Source organism: Penicillium griseofulvum, assembly GCF_001561935.1.
Source record: "Penicillium griseofulvum strain PG3 chromosome Unknown contig_79, whole genome shotgun sequence".
Lineage (NCBI taxonomy): Eukaryota > Fungi > Ascomycota > Eurotiomycetes > Eurotiales > Aspergillaceae > Penicillium > Penicillium griseofulvum.
Genome location: NW_024467420.1, coordinates 1,911,969 through 1,929,612, shown reverse-complemented (window position 1 = coordinate 1,929,612; position 17,644 = coordinate 1,911,969). Strand labels below are relative to the sequence as shown.

Here is a 17,644-nt window from a genome sequence, read left to right as displayed (position 1 = left end):
CTCTTTAATTGACATTGTCACTCCAATCTACCAGGGCCATAGAGAACAAAGAACTGGACAATGGCCTTGCTAGGTTAAAATCATAACAAAGGTTTGCTGAGTTTAACTTGGAACTGTCTTCGCCTTGTATACCAACTTCTTTCAATATCATGGCCGCTTGCAGATATGAAGAACAAAGAGAACAAAGATTCCTAACAATAACTCACATGCCTTCCCTTCCTTTCATCTTAAGGAAGGCTTTGTTTCCAGTCTGATCAATCCAGCAAGATCCAAATGCATAAATAAGCCCCAATATCTTGACTCTTTTGAGGTATCATCCGCTTCACACTTTCTCACACTCACAGTACAACCACTCTCAGCTCCACAACTCCACACTTACTCCACTAACCCTAACAAGGTAAGCAATACATCCAATCCATCTACTCACCTTCCCTTTTATACCACCACCCTCACAATGCCATCTATCTCCTCCCGTCTCTTCCGCGGTACTCGCGCCATCCTCGAGTACAGGAAAGAGCGCGATATCCTTCTAAACAACATCCGCCGCGCCATCGTCACTTTGCGCCAGCTGCCCGAGGGCAACTACCTTATCGAAGTCACCCTCAACATCCAGTCCCTGAAAATGCAGGCAGACAAGATGAAGTGGGCTTCCCAGGCTCTTGCTACTGAGGCCGCAGACATAAACTTCGTCGCTGCCAAGGGCGTCGACTACTACGCCACCACCATCCCCAAGATCTGCGACGAGGTCGGCCGTCACACACGCCAGATGTACGAGATCATGTTGGACCACACCCACCGTCCGGTTGCTAACACCGAGCTCGCGATCGCACAGGAGTTGGAGCATGCACTCGCTAACCTTAATTTCATCCAGATTATCTCGCGTCCGTCGTCTCCGTCGGCTTAGTTTAGCTAGAGTCAGGTACGTTGCAATGCATTCTTTTATATTGACTTCTCTGTTTCCTAGATTTATAGTATCCTGCGATTTTATTCACCGCATGGCGTATATAACCAGACTCGGGTATCGCGGTCTGCGATGACCTAGTAACCCATCGAACAGCAATCAACCGTCCTACGTCTCGATATCAATAGCCGCATCTACGTGGTTCTAAACCTTTGCATATCAACTGCTCGATAACGCTTACACTGACATTCCTATTTCCGTAAGACTGCTTGACTAGATGACTAACTTGTGTTTTCGATAGATCCGGAATTATATACCACTTTTCGACATACAGCAACGTCATGGCTACCCGAGGCCCAGTATCGACCTTCAAGCATGAGCGCGCAGCTTTCATCTCCGACTTAGAGATGCAGGCGAGGATATTGCGGGCAAATCCGCATGCTGGCGCAACCGTTGCTGCGAGTCTACGTGGACTCATTGGCACTGTTTATCGTCTTGAGGATGCCTCAGTGGCTATGTCTAATGCTCGAGGCAATGCCTATGTGCAGGCTAAACCGTATGGGTTTTATGGCCATAATGTGCCGCGTATGTGCCAGGATATTGTTGCTAGTTTGTTGCATTGGGCGGATATTCTTGTTAATACTGATGGGCGGAGGACGGATGGGATTGTTGTTGATTCTATTGAGGGGATGTTGGGTTCTTTAGGGTTTTAGAGGATATTGACACTTAGCTTTCAATTAAGCATACTTTTTGCTGTTGACTTATAAAACAAGATCTGTAACAGAATGATATCTGAGACTATTAAGGGACTACTGAAAAGACACTACAAGTATAAACGACTATGTGCATAACTGCTTACACCCAATCGGGTGCTATTCCAACATGTTCTCATTCCATTGAATCCAAGCTCTTCTACATAATTCACATAGAAATTCAAATCTACAAACCTCATATCTCAAAATGCCTCCAAAGACTCCCAATCCCCAAATACACATACATGGGGCTATCCCAATTCCGCGATATAATAAGTCTTGAACGTGAACGCTATGAATCCAATTTCCGATCCGAACACATTCTCTTCTCAATAAAACAATCCCAAATACCCAAACCAAGCCACCACTCCCTCCCTACGGCTCTCATTCGATCTCACCACAAACCTCCTCGTCAAAATGACAGGACAGGTGCATACAGAAACCGAAGCCCGATTCAGCGAAATGATCAATTTCGCTTTGACCAATATGGGCATGCGATTTGCATTCCAGAACTACGGTCGAGTTCTCATTCAGAATAACTTGTCGGTGGTAAGGAAATCTGGATAGATAATTAGATATTCGAGAAGAGTACTAAAGGACCACTGGAACTGCTGAAAAGAAAAACAAAATCATCGCTTCCATTGGATCAAAATCCTATACGCAAAAACCAAAACTCAAGCGAGTATAAAAAACAAAAGCTAAGGGTATGAAAAGAAAACATCTCAGAAGATATAATACGCCTGCGTCAAAGGCAACTCAGAAGCCGGCTCCGCATCACAAAGCATCCCATCCGCCTCAACCGTATAACTCTCCGGATCGACCTTCATCTTCGGCATAACATCATTAAACTTCATATCCTTCTTCCCGACAGAGCGACAATTCTTCACAGCCTCGATACGCTTCTTCAATCCATACGTCTGCACAATGCCCGCATCAATCGAAGCCTGCGAAACAAACATGATAGACGTAGACGGGACACGCGCAGCAAACATCGGCCTCATAATCATCGGCTCGACAGTCGGGATGGATGCATTCGGATCTCCAACCTCTGCAGTAACGATCATTCCGCTCTTAAGCACGGATACGGGTTTCGTGCCGAATGTGGCTGCATTCCACATCACCAGATCGGCTATCTTGCCGACTTCCACGGACCCGATTACGTGCGCCATACCTTGCGCGAGAGCGGGGTTGATCGTGTACTTGCTGATGTATCGCTTCACGCGGAAGTTGTCGGCGCCGGTGCCGGCGTCGCTGCCGAGAGGTCCGCGCTGGGTCTTGTTCTTGTGCGCTGTGTGCCAGGTTCGGAGGATAACTTCGCCGCAGCGGCCCATTGCTTGGGAATCTGAGGACATCATGCTGATGGCGCCGAGGTCCTGGAGGACGTCTTCGGCTGCGATGGTTTCGGCACGGATGCGGCTTTCGGCGAAGGCTACGTCCTCGGGGATGTTCTTTGATAGGTGGTGGCAGACCATGAGCATGTCGAGATGTTCATCGAGGGTGTTGAGGGTGAAGGGGCGGGTTGGGTTTGTGCTACTAGGGAGGACATTAGGGTGTTCGACGACGGAGATGATGTCTGGGGCATGGCCGCCGCCTGCGCCTTCAGTGTGGTAAGTGTGGATTGTGCGGCCTTTGAAAGCTTCGATGGTCTGCTCGACGAATCCAGATTCGTTCAGCGTGTCTGTATGGATCATGCATTGCACGTCATATTCGTCGCAGATTTCGAGACAGTTGTCGATTGCTGCTGGGGTGGAGCCCCAGTCTTCATGAAGCTTAAGGCCTGCTGCGCCTGCTAGGACCTGCTCTCTAAGACTCTTCTTTCCGGAATCGTTGCCCTTGCCCGTGATGCCTAGGTTGATCGGCAGGCTATCGCATGCCTGCATCATCTGGCGCAGGAGGTTCGGCGACGGTGTGCATGTCGTCGCGTTTGATCCAGTGGTGGGGCCGGTACCACCTCCGAGGAAAGTAGTGATTCCCGAGGCCAAAGCTTCATCCACCTGCTGCGGGCAGATCAAGTGAATATGCGTGTCAATGCCACCAGCGGTAATGATCTTGTTCTCTCCAGCAATGACATCCGTACACGAGCCTACCACTAGATCAGGATGCACGCCGTCCATGACATCCGGGTTTCCAGCCTTGCCAATACCAGCAATAAGCCCATCCTTGATACCAATATCAGCCTTGTAGATACCAGTCCAATCGACAATCAGCGCATTCGTGATAACAGTATCAAGACACTCGGTATGAGACAGTCCAGATGCCTGCCCCATTCCCTCGCGCAGCGTCTTGCCTCCACCAAAAGAACATTCATCCCCATAACTTGTCATATCCTTCTCAACCTTAATCCACAAATCCGTCAACCCAAGTCGCACCAGATCGCCAGTCGTAGGACCAAACATGCGCGAGTACGCCTCGCGCTCCATCGAGAACCCAGAAACAAGCGCACTATCCGCCTGCGGCTCCGGCACATGCGCAAACCCAGCTGTCTGCAGCTTTGTCATGATCTCATCGGCACGACTCATATCCACCGGCCCATTTGCCAACCAATTTCCACCACGGATGACACGATTTCCACCGATCTCAACGAGCGTAACCGTCTTCGTATCACCGGGTTCGAATCTAATCGATGTACCCGCAGGGATATCCAATCGGAAACCGTACGACTTCAAGCGATCGAAGTGCAGCTGGGGGTTCGTCTCGATGAAATGGTAATGCGATCCGACCTGTCCATCACCACTGTAATTAGAATCATTCGGTTCCGGTCTTGTCTCTCGGCTCTATATTTCGAATACAATTTACACACCTGAATCGGCCGATCTCCTTTACTCATAACCTTGAGCTTAATACGTCTCTTCCCAGGACTCAATTCCACGCGCACTTGCTTAACAGGAATAACTGCGCCGGGCATCTTCTCAGGTGTGAAATCCTCCGGGTCCGGGTCTGGGAATGCCTCGGGCGCGGGGACGGGCAGGAAACTGCCATACAGGGCGCGCTCGAGATCACCCTCGTCGCTACTGATCGGGTGGTGCACGGTTACCAGATAGGTACCGGAGATGAAAGTTCCCTCGACTTGGAGCTCGACTAGAGTTGCGAGTACGGAGGGGAGGACATGACGACGGCCAAGCATTGTTTTGCCGATAGACATTAGATCGGCGACGGAGTAGTGGCCATCGCGGATTAACTGCGGGGGTTGTTAGTTTGCGCATTGATTTGATTGGGTGTATTGTCCTGATATTATTATATGGAATTGGCCGGGGAATATCGTACCTCGTGCAGCACTGAAGCTATCAGGGCCTATGGATATGTTAGTGGGAGTCCTACAACCCCAGAATATACACCTACCACAGCTTCTGCATGATTGAGCCGCACTCCACGTGCTAGACGACGCTGTGCCAAGAAGCCTAGGTGGGCAATGGTGAGCTTGTCAAGCTGCAGGGGTTGTTAGTTGTGTTTGGTTGTCGAGGGATGTGTGACTTACCTCCTTCGGAATAAGCTGCATGGTTCAAGTGGAACCATGAACCTGGTAGGTCTTGGCGTGCAGGATAATTGGCTTGAAGGCAGGCTGTAGAAGCAATTTGAGAGCTTTCAGAGCTTTAAAAAGAGCAAGATATAAGAGAAGAGGTCTAAAGAAAGTAAAAAAAAAGAGGAATGTGGGGAGTCCATAACCTCCTTGAAAGGGCTGATAAGGTCAATGTCTATGATAAGTGCCGCGAAGGCCGATTGGGTCGGGGAACGGACGTCGGCGGGCATTAGTCAAGGCTTTGCTAAATTGATAACTTGACATTTTAGTTTAATTTAGTTGTCTTTAGTTGCTTTTAGTTGACTTAGTTAGTTGGTTTTAGTTAGTGTTAGTTGGTTTTAATTTGATTTAATTTGATTTAGTCTTAGGCTGTATATTGAGGGGGAAAGCTTGGACCCGCATCTTTTTCTTGGAACTATACAGCTACAATATAGAACGGTAACCCTATGAATACTGGAAATATCTAGAAACCACCCATCAGTCCATTTCACTAATTCAAGCTAAGTAGGTACAGTTTTTCCCAAACGCCGCTGAAAAACGCAAAACCGGGGAGGTTACACATCCACCGAACCGAGACCATCTCATCTGACCCTAGAGCCAAGCAAATCAGAAATCAGAAAGCAGAAACGACAAACTATTCATTTAAACCTCGCTCTTGCGCTTCTTGCTCCTGCGCTTGCTATCAGCAGGTGTCTTGGCAGCGGGGGTAGAAGCCACCGGCTCCGCAGCCTTACGACCACTGCGCTTGACAGGCGACTTGGCAGGAGTCTCAGCCTCCTTGGCCTTGGTGTCGCTGCGGCGACGCTTGGTGGTGCTGCGCGGGGGTGTCTTCTCCTTCGCAGGAGAGGGGGACTGCGACTCGTCAGATGATTCGGTGGACTCATCGGCAGACTCTTCCTGCTCAGGCTCGGCCTCAGCTTCGGCCTCAGCCTCAGCCTCGGGCTCGGCATCGGCAAAGTCCTGCTGCAGTTGGCTGGCGGCGGGATCGTGCTCCTCATCAACCTTGTGGCCAGCCTTGTAGGCCGCCATGTCGCGCTTGTACTGGTCGTAGTTGGCGGCGTACATCTTCTTCCAGACCTATATGGATGCGTTAGCTCTGCATACTAAACAATATCAAGCCGGGTCTGCTTCACTGTCAATACATACCTCCTTCTGGGTATCTTCCATGCTCTGCCAGCGACGGGTGCCCTCGTCGGCGACATCCTTGGGGCGCGCGTCATTTCCAAGATCCTCAGCGATCTTGCTGCGATTGTGCTGCATATACAGGAAGTAGGGGGTCAAGGCACGCTTGGGCGCATTAGGGTCGACGGGCGCGCGCTTGCGCTTCTTAGGGCCACCAGCCTCAGACTTAGCACCGGGGCTGCCAGCGCGGAAGGGGATGTCCGGGCCCATAAATCCAGAGGGACCGAGAGGAAGCTCAATGTTAGCATCACGTCCTTCAGTGATGTTGCTCACGTGCTGGATGTAGGCCTTGCCCAAGTCAGCGATGTAAGACTGCACCTCCATCAGACGCATGACGATCTATGATGCATTGTTAGCAATATGTCAATAGGAATTGCGCTAGGTCATTGGGTATATGTCTGCGTTTAGGGTTATGGAAAGAAGAGGGGTAAGTCTGGCGCGTAATTTGACAAGTGTGTGATGTACAGACGGTCCTCGGGTCTGTAGGGAGGAGAATGGGTAGGGATTGTTCTTTTTTCTTGCCCATGAAGCTTGCCAACATAATGCTTAAGTATGTGATGGTATAAGTTAAGCTTCAACAGCTTATTGTATAGCTTTATAGATCTTCGAACGCGACGCGTAGAAGGCGCGCAGTGGTGATGCGCACAAGAAAACAGAAAAAAAAAAGAACCGAAACAAAGAAAATAGCAAAATTATAAGGTTAAAATAAAGGGAAACATACCAAGTCGCCAGCGCGTCTAAGCTCTTCTTTGTTGACCTGAACGGTCGTATCATCTTGGTTGGAAGCCATTGTTTTGGTAGAGTTAGGGTGAAGAAAAGAGAAAATGGGGGGGGGGGTGTGGGTGGTGTGTCGGGGGGGTGGGTGTAAGGAGGACCGGGGTGGAAGGGCCGAGTACCCACTAAATAGCAAAGGCGCCCCGAAGGTGCCCGGGCATTTTCAACTCTGCTTTAGGCTTAGGCTGTCATGAGACCCCCCCGGGAACCCTAGGCAACACAGGTTTGATATATCTTCTTTCTCTTATTATATTCATATATTATTTTATCTACTATTTCATTCATATTCTATGATATTGTATTGATTTCTAAACTGATAATAAATACGTAATTTTGGAACTTCCAAGGGTTGTTACGGGCTTCAGGACCCCCGAGGGGTAACCCATAGGCTGGGCGTCTACTTGCATACCTAATTGCTAAAGAATTACATTTCAAATTTAACAATTTTATTCTTGTATATAAATTCCTTTTTTTTTGGTTATATGATACATCTATTCCTTCGCTATTTTACTGTTTTTTTCCTGCTATTTTCCCTCTTCTTTGGGGGGGCTGGGACATGTTCAAGTGTGGGCTATGCTCGCCCCCGCCAAAATCTCAACTTCAGGGTCGCCCAAGCCCTGTAGAAGAGGGGCTCAGCTGAGCACAAGGTGTCAAGCTTGTAGTACAAACACCTGTTCTGATTTCCTAATTCATTTCATTTGAAACTGACTTTTTGGCTCTTTTCTCTCTGGCTTTAGTACTTCTATGAACTACCTACTCGTGTCGCTTAGCTACCAGTACTTTGTGCATACGTATATATGCATGTAGCACTTTGGGAGCAACTTGTACATATTGTAGGCAATTATTCAATATATTGCGGATGTAGATCCCTGAGCTCGCTGCTATATCACTATTACTACATAACTTGTTATTAGGTGCTATTTTTGCTGGTTAATATTGTATCCTACCAAGGTATTCCCAGTGTGCATATATATATCCAGTCCGTATCTTTCCATCTTCACCAAATCCCCGCACTTTGTTTTCTTTTTTAAAAAAAGAAATATGGAACAAGATAAGTACGACCAGATGCACGATTTTATATTTGGAGGCAAAATGTATTGATTTCATTAATGACATCCAAAGCCAGCCAGAAATACGGCAACACGCTGAAAACAAGATGCACCAATATATATGGCAGTCCCACCGCATATCCAACTAGCTGAATATTCTAGTTACATATTTGACAATAATCTAGAACTTGAACACCTGCTCCTTGCTGTAACCCAGCTCCTTCAAGATACCAGTGAGCTCACCCTGGTCCTTGGGGCTGACCTTTCCGCCGGAAATAGCCTTGTACATAGGGGGAGGGCCACAGACGAAGAGCTTGATGTTCTCCTCCTTGGGCTCGGGCAGGACGGTCTTCAACAGCTCCTTGGTGATGTAGCCCTTGCCACCGGTCCACTCCGCAGGAGGATTGTCCAGGACGTAGAAGGCACGGAAGCGCTGGGGGTAGGTATTCTCCAACTCCTGCAGCTCCTTCTTCAAGAGGATATCGTCCTCGGTGACGTTGCCGAAGACCAGAGTGACCTTAGTCTTGTCCTCGGGGTTCTTGAAGATCTCACGGGCGAGCTGGTACATCGGGGTGATACCAGTGCCACCGGCAATCAGGCAGATGTGGTTGTGCTTGTTGGCCTCCCAGGGGTACTTGACAATGGGTCCCTTGAACGACAGACGCTGGTTGACATTCATGGAGTGGATGTGCTCAGACATGGGGCCGCCGGGGTAGGCCTTGACTACGAGCTCAAGGTAGCCGGGGATGTCTGCTATGTGTTAGCAAATGGAAAATGAGCGGCTCATGGTGGTCCTACCTTCATCACTGGTGGGGGTGTAAGGGCGGAGAATGTTCTTCTCGGCACCCTCGGGCTTGAAACGGGTCAACAGAGCAGCTATATGCTTGTTAGTGATCGACTAGCGCCATTATCAGACCTAGACTACTCACAGGCAACAGGAATACCAGAGACAGCCTCCTTATCATCGTACTCGAAGCGAAGACGCTTGGTGTTGGGGCTCAGGACCTCAATGTTAGCCAACTTGAGGTCAACCCAGTCCTGGCCATTGAAGACCTTGGGGCGGTCCTTGGGCTCAGCAACTGCGCCGTTGGTGTAGCGGTACACACCAGCAGCGAGGCCGGCAAGGCCCACACCAACGTAGATGGGGGCCAAGTTGGCCTTCTTGGGAGCGGCCTCCGCAGAGTACTTGCGGAAGCTCTGATTCAATCGCCTTTAGTATTGTTCGGAATTGAATCGAGGACCTATTTCAACTAACCTGCTTCAAGGGCTGCGCACAGCGGAAAGATTGACGAGCAAACATGTTTGCAATGAACTGGGGGAGAATGGGGGGAAGAGGGAGAGGAACCTAGGAACGTCCCGGGGAAGAAATCGGATTACATATGCGAAAGCGGACAGCTCCCTACCGGATTTCGAATGACGCAATAGAATGTTCCTGGATTGCGACCTGCATAGGTCAATATTTTCGATACTGAGTATTCGGGTAAAAAGTCGTATATATCCTAAATAGCTTTTACTGGTAGACCGAAAACAAAAACCTGCAACTACAATGGCAGTTGGAGATGGCCAGTTGGTGCCTGATCCACAGGGCATCAAGGCTCGGTTTCGAGCGGCTGAAGAAACTCCGATATCTGACATTTACTCCGGTCGGCATTGAAATTACAAATGTACAGTCCGGGGGATGATAGGATCGACTACATGTAGTATTTAATGATCCTGTTGATAGCCATAAAGATATATGCATATAGTTCGTTATGAATTGTTTGACCAGCAATAAGCGATTTTCAACGACTATCTTGTATACATCCATGTCGATGAGCACGCTGTGAATGGAAGGACTTGGGAAGAAATCCAAAGGACAACAGCCCGTTATCCTAGGCTGATATCCATAGGGATCTACCGAATGGAGCTACGTCCATGTATGCTCGCTGTCCTACTAGAACTCGAATAATTCAAGAAACCCGATGATTTTTTCAAAATAACCTAGAGATGCCACCATACGGGACTAGAGACATCCAACCATCTCGCCCGTGAACGGGGCGGTGGTTTCCACGCGACCATCTTTCATGCATGCCATGGCCATAAACAGTCATTCATCCACACACTCCGAACCCAACACCCAGAACGTCACATTTAAGCAAAGGTAGAGGGGCGAGAGTAGGCGAAGACCTTCTTTCCGACCTTGCCACCGGCACGGTGGGGCAGAGGGAACTTGAGGTCCTTCTGGAGGAGCTGCTTGATGTAGGGGCGGCGGATGCTGTCGTTGTTCTCGATCTCAACAACCTTGAGGATCTGCAGGGGAAATTTGATTAGAATGTGGACGTTATCGAAAAGTTCGAGTAGTGTAACATACGTGGATGGAACCGAAACGGGAGCGGTGACGGGCAGCCATGTCCTGGTAGAGGGCCTCGACAGCGTCGGTGCGGCTCATCTCACGGAACTCCTTGTACATGTTGTGGGTACCGGAGCGGGAGTCGTAGCGGAGCCAGATACCGAAGTTCTTGACCTTGAGGGGGCGCTTCTCCTCGATCTAGACGCAAAAAAAATGAGCACCATTCTTGTCTTCGGATATTCAATCCCAACATACCACGTTCAGGGAAACGATCTCGCCGTTAGCCTTCTTGAGCTTACGGAGCTGGGACATGAAGTACCAGAAACGCGACTTGGCCACAACAGTGTTGGGCGCAAAGATGCGCATGCGGTACAACTTGGGCGTGGGGTTCGCCTCGTTGGGCATGTGACGCCCGATGACCTGGTACTCAGTAAGACGCCCTGGGATTCCGTCAGTCATAGTTCGTAGTGGATATTCCAATTGCCCATATGCTCAGTTCGGGATAGGAAGCGGTGCGCGATTCAAGTTGGCGAGAATTCGAGAAGACCAGGGGTGCGTTGTAGGTATCGAAAAATTCGAGATTCAACCATGCGGAGCCCTGACAGCGTTGTGCGTTCCTTCATAACAATCCCAGGCCATGTCGATTTGCCATTGCATCCTCCTCTTCTATGACTGTCTCATGTCGATGTCGTCGGGGTCTTTGCGTCTCGAATTTCCTCCAACCATATGCGCGCACCGTCGTCTCGAAAAAAAGTTCTGGGGTATCGGGAAGGGAACAAAAATCACTCACCCATCTGGAAGAGTTCAACGTTAGTATAAATCTCCGATAAATTCTAGTAGGAGGTACTCACTGTGATTGTCGCTGTGGTGGATGAGTCGTTAGTGTGCCGTCGGTGGAAAATGAGAATTGTGAGGTTCCAATTGTGCTTAGGGTTGCCGCCCTTGCCCTAAGCGAGTGGAGGCTTTCCGTTATGCGCTAGTCCGCTTTGGTAATCAAACTGCGCCACTGTTCTTCCGCCACATCTCACCAGCCACATTACCTCGCCTTCCCCACATGCCTTCTCCAAAAGTATGGCGTTCCTCACTCGATTGTCTGCGTCTTTGTCTGGTCGGATCTCAACCCTTACCCCACCTCGAATGCTTCTTTTCAACTGATCACTTCTCCAACAATTCAACTAACGCGTTCTTTTGCTAGCGGATATCCTACCATGGGTTCTCTTGCGATCGCGTTCAAGAACGCATACCTCAATGGGTCCGGCCCGGAATTAGCTGCAGTGCTCACTCCAATCGCGCCGGCTGAAGATCGCAATCGGCTGCGCTCTTTCTACGACTTTTCCACCCCCGAATATATATCCAAAGATTTAAGCTATGGTCTCTTCCATGGGAAAAGTCTGAAATTGCCAAAGGCCGAGCAGGCTGCCTGGGTTGACATCTTCGTTGTTTACTGGGAAGCTATAGGCGAAATACTTAAGTGCGAAGATCGCCTTCCAAGTGCTAGCGTCATTAATGTCTTCAATTCTTGGAAAAAAGTTGCAAATGCCCTTATCCGAGGATACTCGGGCCCTGCCGGTATTCCGGCTTGGACATTGCCATGCTTGTACACAGTAGGAAAGTACTTGCGTACTTTTGCGGTCAATGCCGATCTCGAGGCAGCATCTCAAGGCTCTGCTGGGTTTGGATTCCAGGATGACATCGCAGCTGATTTTGAGAAAAACGCGAACTTGGAGGAGGCTGCTCGGGTGATCAACCGGATGTTCACTTTGTGCCTGAGTGATAGGTAAGGATATGATTGATTCTTGAGTTGTTCCATTGCTGACCAAACCCAGGGCACCTCTTGAAGAGTCACGCAAGTGGGGTATCTATAATATGACCAATCTCCTATTCAAAACATATTTCAAGGTACCAAATGTCGAGCTCACTGTCGCTAGCAAAATGCTAATCTCTCTCCTGTAGATCAACTCCGTCGGCCTCACCAAAAACTTGCTCCGTGCCATCAATGCCTCATCGGCCGATCTCCCCCCTCCCGAAGCTTTCCCCAAAGCCCACATTGTCACGTTCGAATATTATGTTGGGGTCATCCACTTCTTGGAAGAGAATTATACAGAGGTATTACCAGGAGTTATGTCCGTGGGCCATTACCGAGACTGATCATTTGCAATATAGGCCGAAGAACATCTGACGTGGGCCTGGAAGATGTGCCACCGAGACGCAACCAAGAATCGAGAGTTAGTAGCCCTCTAGCGCTAGATGATTTCTTGCTAACGACTAGTAGATTGATTCTCACTTACCTTATTCCCTGTCACCTCGTCACCACACACACGCTCCCCACCAAGCAGCTTCTCGCGCCATTCCCACGACTCGAGAGGCTTTTCCGGTCTCTGTCGAACTGCATCCGAAAGGGTGACTTGGTTGGATTCGACCAGGCCATGTCTGCCGGCGAGGAAGAGTTTGTGAAAAGACGTATCTACCTGCCATTGGAACGTGGACGTGACATTGCCTTGCGCAACCTGTTCCGAAAAGTCTTCCTCGCTGGTGGTTTCGACGAACCCAAGGAGGGCCAGCCTCCGGTTCGACGAACCCGTGTTCATGTGAATGAATTTGCGGCAGCTCTCCGTGTGGGCACTTCTACAAGCGGTCGGTCGCGTATCGATATTGATGAGGTGGAGTGTTTGATCTCCAACCTTATTTACAAGGTAGGCCGATAAATATGGCCAATCCGTAAGTGCTTACTGACATGTCGCTTCATTAGGGACTCATGAAAGGATATATCGCACGTGATCGAGGCATAATCGTTTTGAGCAAGGCAGGCGCTTTTCCGGGCACTGGTGTCTAAACACGTTCGTAAGTGACAATGCACTGCGACTTGTTCGCGCCTCATTTCGTCTAATCCTCCTCGACAACGCCCTCGTTTTCAGTCCCTTAAATGCCGTCAGGTATGCGTCCGCCTATGACTTATATTGATACAGCTATTATTCGGCACTCTATAATACTCGAGCTGATCGGATAACAGTACGGCTGAAGACTTTTGGCCTGACACGATACACTTGCACACCAGCACCATGATACTTGACCATCGCCCGGATCAAGGCACCAGCTTCGCTTCATTAAAGTCCAAATCCACGCTGCCCAATACATGAGGTTTATCAAAATCGGGCTAGCTGGACTATGTTAGAACCTAACTTAACGAATTTACGCATGAATAGAACTCAACAACCTTGAAACATGCTCTCCATTCAGATATGAACACAATAGTACACGGGTATAAAACACTGCCAGCAGCGATATAGAATACAAAATCGCGCAGTTAATCCAAAGCCAACAATCAACTTACCACCTATGCTCTGAATTCTACCATATCTCTAACGATGAGTCGTAACAGCAGAACTGTCAACCGACTGACCAGTATAATCATCCTACATCGTAAACCATTAGCAAGCCGTCCTTCAAACCCCCAAAGAAAAAGTAAACTCAGCAAACTCACCATATGATTACACAAAGCAACAAAAAGATCAAAAAAAAACTTCCCCCCACGCTCCATCTCCGCCTGCATAGTCCCACTACGCATGAAAGTACTCCTCGACCGCACAATCAGCGCAAGGTAATGCGCCCGCAGCTTCGACTCTGTGTCCGGCGTGTTAGCATACGCAAACCGCGCACTCGCAAGTATCGTGCTACACTGGATCCCAGTGTGAAGGCCCTGCTTGCGCAGCGAGAGACGCTGTAGATGGGGGAGGTTGTATTTTTCTGCTGCACAGCTGGAAAAGATATGTTAGTACACAAACATTGATAACCAATTGAAAAGAGTGTAACCCAAGAAAAGACTTACTAAATAGCCGTATCCCGCAGTATCACCCCCTGCGCACGATGATGAAACACCGTTGCCGTCGCTTGTCCTAATTCCCCACTAGTGCCGGCGCCAACGCCCGCATCGGCGTCCTCCAGCTCCCATGTCTGGGTCTGGCGATTGTGTCGTAGACGCGGGTAGTAGTCGCCCTTGTAGAGGTACTCGAGGACGCAGGAGAGGACTTCGGGTTGTTCATCTGGGAGATCGATGCGCTTGCTTGGTGGTTGGAGGGAGAGTCTTGGCCGTGGCGCATTCGGATTTGGTGTTTGGGCTGCGCAGTGCGCTGCGAAGAAGGGGGATGCGTGGAGGATGGCTTCGTGTGCGGCGAACAGGCGCTTTTCTGGGCCCACGCGGAGCATTACTACTGGGCTTGTTGAGGGGGCTCTGGGTAGGGGTTAGTGATTGGATTTATGAATGATGTAGATGATGCTGATGCTGATGGAGATGGAGATACGTGTCGTGGACAGGACTTACGTTACGTCTGGGGGCTTGTCGAATTTCCGACGCTGCTCGACTCTTCGACTCTTACTTCCAATCGAGCCAGAGCCCGAACCCGAGCTGTCTCGCTCTTTGTCTTTGGGAGCTCGGTCTTTGATTCTGTCGCGAGGAATCCTGCGCGACTGGAGCGTGAAGGCCGAAGCCTTTGCTGCGCGATACCGACCAGGAATTGGAGCCTCTGGGTTTCTCTTGGACAGCATTGCTATTATATTATGGTCTGGATAGGAGACGGGGATTGGGGAGAATACGAAGACAGCTTTGAATGGGCCCAGGGGGGGAGATGGGGCACTATTTATAAAAGACTGAGTGAAAAAGCTGCAAGCTCCCGTTTGTTACGGAGACAAGTCACATACATATATTGCACCCTGTGGAGATTACAGGACGGACGGTTTGTGTATGGATGATCTGCTGGATAGCTCCAATTATGCTGCGCAGAGGAGTGCAGCCCAGCGAAAGACGCGTCACAAATTAGTTTTGACCGCGTAAAGGGGTTTTTCGAGTCGCCAAATGGGCGCGTGGTCACGGGTCTGGATGTGGCCAATCAGATGTCTACACTGAGACAAAGGAAATTACGATTTCCTATTTAGGAAATCGCCAGTGGATTGCAGTGGATTATTGTTTTGTATCGTCAAATTCTGATTTTGGATTTATTGGCCTTGGAATGGCGTTGATTTACCTTTTGAACTTTTAAATATCAGGCTTGAATTAAATTGCAGTGCTCCGTACATCTTTGAATGGACTTGCATTTGTAATGTAGCAACATATGAGCCCCTGAACGCCGACGCTGAACGCCCTTGACAAGACCCGGTGTTCCCGAAGTTACCCGCGCCGATTGCCGAAAGAAAATGCCCAGATAAATGAGGACAAAGAAAGAAGAAATAAGAAAGAAAGAAAGAAGAAAGGAAAGACCTACATTACAGGAATACTTTCCTGGCATCCTTGGGGTGGCTTTCGCTAGGACAATATGGGCATTTGAAGCGGTTACCTTTACCCAGGCGTTTCAACGATTCCTGCGCAATAACATGTCCACATGGCATCATCATAGGAGGATTTTCATCGGTCGCCTGCTCCTTTGACACCGGACAGACAAAGATAGAATGGAAGAGATATTGAGGAGGGAGGGGTATTTCGACCTGAAAATACAAACATTAGCGTTGCTTTGCACACAGAATTTTAATTTCCTTACCGGAAGCTCGTTGTCGGATGTCCACTCCGTCCGCTTCGATTTCATAATAGTCTGTAGCTTCAATAGGGTCGGCAGAGCGATGGCGCCGGCCGTAGCAGCAATGTAAAGCGGCGAGTCTGCTGAAAGACCCAACAATGAACAGAACTCGCGAGTGAAGAAGTGAGCTACGTCATCCCAGGCCGAGGTGTTGTTGAAAAGGCCTGCATATGGCGAACCGCCGAGGTTGGGTGAGTACGCCATTGCGCCGACTAGCTGCTGAACTTCCCGTAAATATCGAGGGACAAAGACATGGAACTCCTGCCGCGCATACTCAAGGGCAGCTAGCCATCCGCTTCCGGTTCCTTGGCTGTCCGCTCCGCCATGGTATAGCCATACGTACTGTAGTCGGCAAAGCTCAAATTCGAGATTGCTGCCTCGAGCTTCCAGCGCCTCGCGATTTTCCCTTGACCATTCGATTGCAGGCAATAAGTTTCTGTTCTCTTGTAGTTGTTGTAGGATATAGTACATCGAGGCGAATTGTTTCCGAATCTCGGTTGAAGGCACTTCGTCAATATCGAGTAGGCTAGCTGATGTATTGGTCGGTTCATGCCCGTTTTGGGAGACTGGGTTTATTGTCTTCTCATCGGTAATCTCGGAAAGGAAGGTGGCGGCCACACCGAACTGGCCTTCGCGAAGGAGATGCATGGCGATCGCGCGGTTGATGAGGCTTTCTTGTGTAGAGAGCCCATCGTCATCGGTGCTAGGAAGTGGCCGGTCTTTGAAAAGCTGTTCCAGGTGTTAGATTAGTGGCAACACATGGGTCATCAGGATTCGGGATACCTTATCAAGAGATTTGGTGTACTTATTAAGGCCACTGTGAGTCTCTTTCAGGCTGTCATTGATAGAATCAAAGGAAGATTTGACCGAGTTCTGAAGGGTGGCTAGAGTGGTAGAGGCAGTGGATGGATCTATTTGGGAGCCGGTGTTAGTTGAGGCTAGCGGGGAACGTTTTACTGGTTACTGACCAGCGGCAATAGCATCACGAGCAGCCTGCAGTGAATCAATGGCAGACTGAACATTCTTGATACTCTGAGACCCCTCGGTCCTCTTGAGGAGTCGGCTGTGTTCTTTCTGCACCACGTCCATTGCAGATGGGCTTGGGTTGACGGGCTCGGAGGTGACTGGAGAGGTTACCGAGTCTCGCCATGTGGAGAACGTCAGATAAGAGCTCTTTATCTCGCGGCTTCCAAATCGGATAGAATATACGATATATAGACGCAGTCCTGAGGGTTATTCGCTCCAAAATATTGCTAGAATAGAAACGATAGGAGATGAAATCGTTTGAAGACACCTGGGCACAGAAACAAGCTGTTCCGGGTGATCTTCCACGTGATTTAACCCCTCTATCCGGAAGATGCCTGAATGGCAAGTGATCACATTGAAGCACTAAACTAAGGAATTCTATGATCATCATATTTTAAATGGATCCTTTACTAGCTTACAGGTACTTAGTGTGGTACTACATCAATCTACAACATAGCATTACCCATTTAATATATCCACTACGGAGCTCTTGTTCACATGTTAATCTTACAGAAGCTACTCCGTACTTAGGAGAGCCTACGGTGCAAAA

General features: G+C 49.2%; 8 protein-coding genes across 8 annotated transcripts; 2 read left to right on the top strand and 6 right to left on the bottom strand.

Moving 5' to 3' along the window:
• Nucleotides 1-454: 454 nt before the first annotated feature.
• On the top strand, nucleotides 455-904 carry PGRI_006210 (uncharacterized protein; the record flags this gene model as incomplete). The annotated part of the gene is made up of 1 exon (XM_040788334.1): nucleotides 455-904. One exon carries the CDS (start codon nucleotides 455-457, stop codon nucleotides 902-904), a length of 450 nt encoding a protein of 149 aa, XP_040652106.1.
• Nucleotides 905-2,375: 1,471 nt separating this feature from the next.
• PGRI_006200 (urease Ure) lies at nucleotides 2,376-5,149 on the bottom strand (the record flags this gene model as incomplete). Its single annotated transcript, XM_040788333.1, has 5 exons — nucleotides 2,376-4,373; nucleotides 4,454-4,831; nucleotides 4,918-4,944; nucleotides 4,993-5,079; nucleotides 5,129-5,149. The coding sequence occupies 5 exons, from the start codon at nucleotides 5,147-5,149 to the stop codon at nucleotides 2,376-2,378; spliced, it is 2,511 nt and encodes an 836-aa protein (XP_040652105.1).
• A 663-nt stretch (nucleotides 5,150-5,812) lies between these two features.
• PGRI_006190 (High mobility group, superfamily) lies at nucleotides 5,813-7,142 on the bottom strand (the record flags this gene model as incomplete). The annotated part of the gene is made up of 3 exons (XM_040788332.1): nucleotides 5,813-6,247; nucleotides 6,317-6,691; nucleotides 7,074-7,142. The coding sequence occupies 3 exons, from the start codon at nucleotides 7,140-7,142 to the stop codon at nucleotides 5,813-5,815; spliced, it is 879 nt and encodes a 292-aa protein (XP_040652104.1).
• A 1,214-nt stretch (nucleotides 7,143-8,356) lies between these two features.
• Nucleotides 8,357-9,475, bottom strand: PGRI_006180 (cytochrome b5 reductase family protein; the record flags this gene model as incomplete). The annotated part of the gene is made up of 4 exons (XM_040788331.1): nucleotides 8,357-8,925; nucleotides 8,974-9,051; nucleotides 9,105-9,372; nucleotides 9,431-9,475. The coding sequence occupies 4 exons, from the start codon at nucleotides 9,473-9,475 to the stop codon at nucleotides 8,357-8,359; spliced, it is 960 nt and encodes a 319-aa protein (XP_040652103.1).
• An 830-nt stretch (nucleotides 9,476-10,305) lies between these two features.
• PGRI_006170 (60S ribosomal protein eL20) lies at nucleotides 10,306-10,963 on the bottom strand (the record flags this gene model as incomplete). The annotated part of the gene is made up of 3 exons (XM_040788330.1): nucleotides 10,306-10,464; nucleotides 10,526-10,702; nucleotides 10,760-10,963. 3 exons carry the CDS (start codon nucleotides 10,961-10,963, stop codon nucleotides 10,306-10,308), a joined length of 540 nt encoding a protein of 179 aa, XP_040652102.1.
• Nucleotides 10,964-11,712: 749 nt separating this feature from the next.
• On the top strand, nucleotides 11,713-13,337 carry csn12 (the record flags this gene model as incomplete). Its single annotated transcript, XM_040788329.1, has 6 exons — nucleotides 11,713-12,281; nucleotides 12,331-12,403; nucleotides 12,458-12,610; nucleotides 12,668-12,729; nucleotides 12,777-13,197; nucleotides 13,254-13,337. The coding sequence occupies 6 exons, from the start codon at nucleotides 11,713-11,715 to the stop codon at nucleotides 13,335-13,337; spliced, it is 1,362 nt and encodes a 453-aa protein (XP_040652101.1).
• A 526-nt stretch (nucleotides 13,338-13,863) lies between these two features.
• Nucleotides 13,864-15,046, bottom strand: PGRI_006150 (BTB/POZ domain-containing protein; the record flags this gene model as incomplete). Its single annotated transcript, XM_040788328.1, has 4 exons — nucleotides 13,864-13,917; nucleotides 13,986-14,259; nucleotides 14,331-14,732; nucleotides 14,823-15,046. 4 exons carry the CDS (start codon nucleotides 15,044-15,046, stop codon nucleotides 13,864-13,866), a joined length of 954 nt encoding a protein of 317 aa, XP_040652100.1.
• Nucleotides 15,047-15,760: 714 nt separating this feature from the next.
• On the bottom strand, nucleotides 15,761-17,157 carry PGRI_006140 (ubiquitin-protein ligase RMD5; the record flags this gene model as incomplete). Its single annotated transcript, XM_040788327.1, has 4 exons — nucleotides 15,761-15,979; nucleotides 16,033-16,797; nucleotides 16,852-16,979; nucleotides 17,037-17,157. The coding sequence occupies 4 exons, from the start codon at nucleotides 17,155-17,157 to the stop codon at nucleotides 15,761-15,763; spliced, it is 1,233 nt and encodes a 410-aa protein (XP_040652099.1).
• Nucleotides 17,158-17,644: the final 487 nt, after the last annotated feature.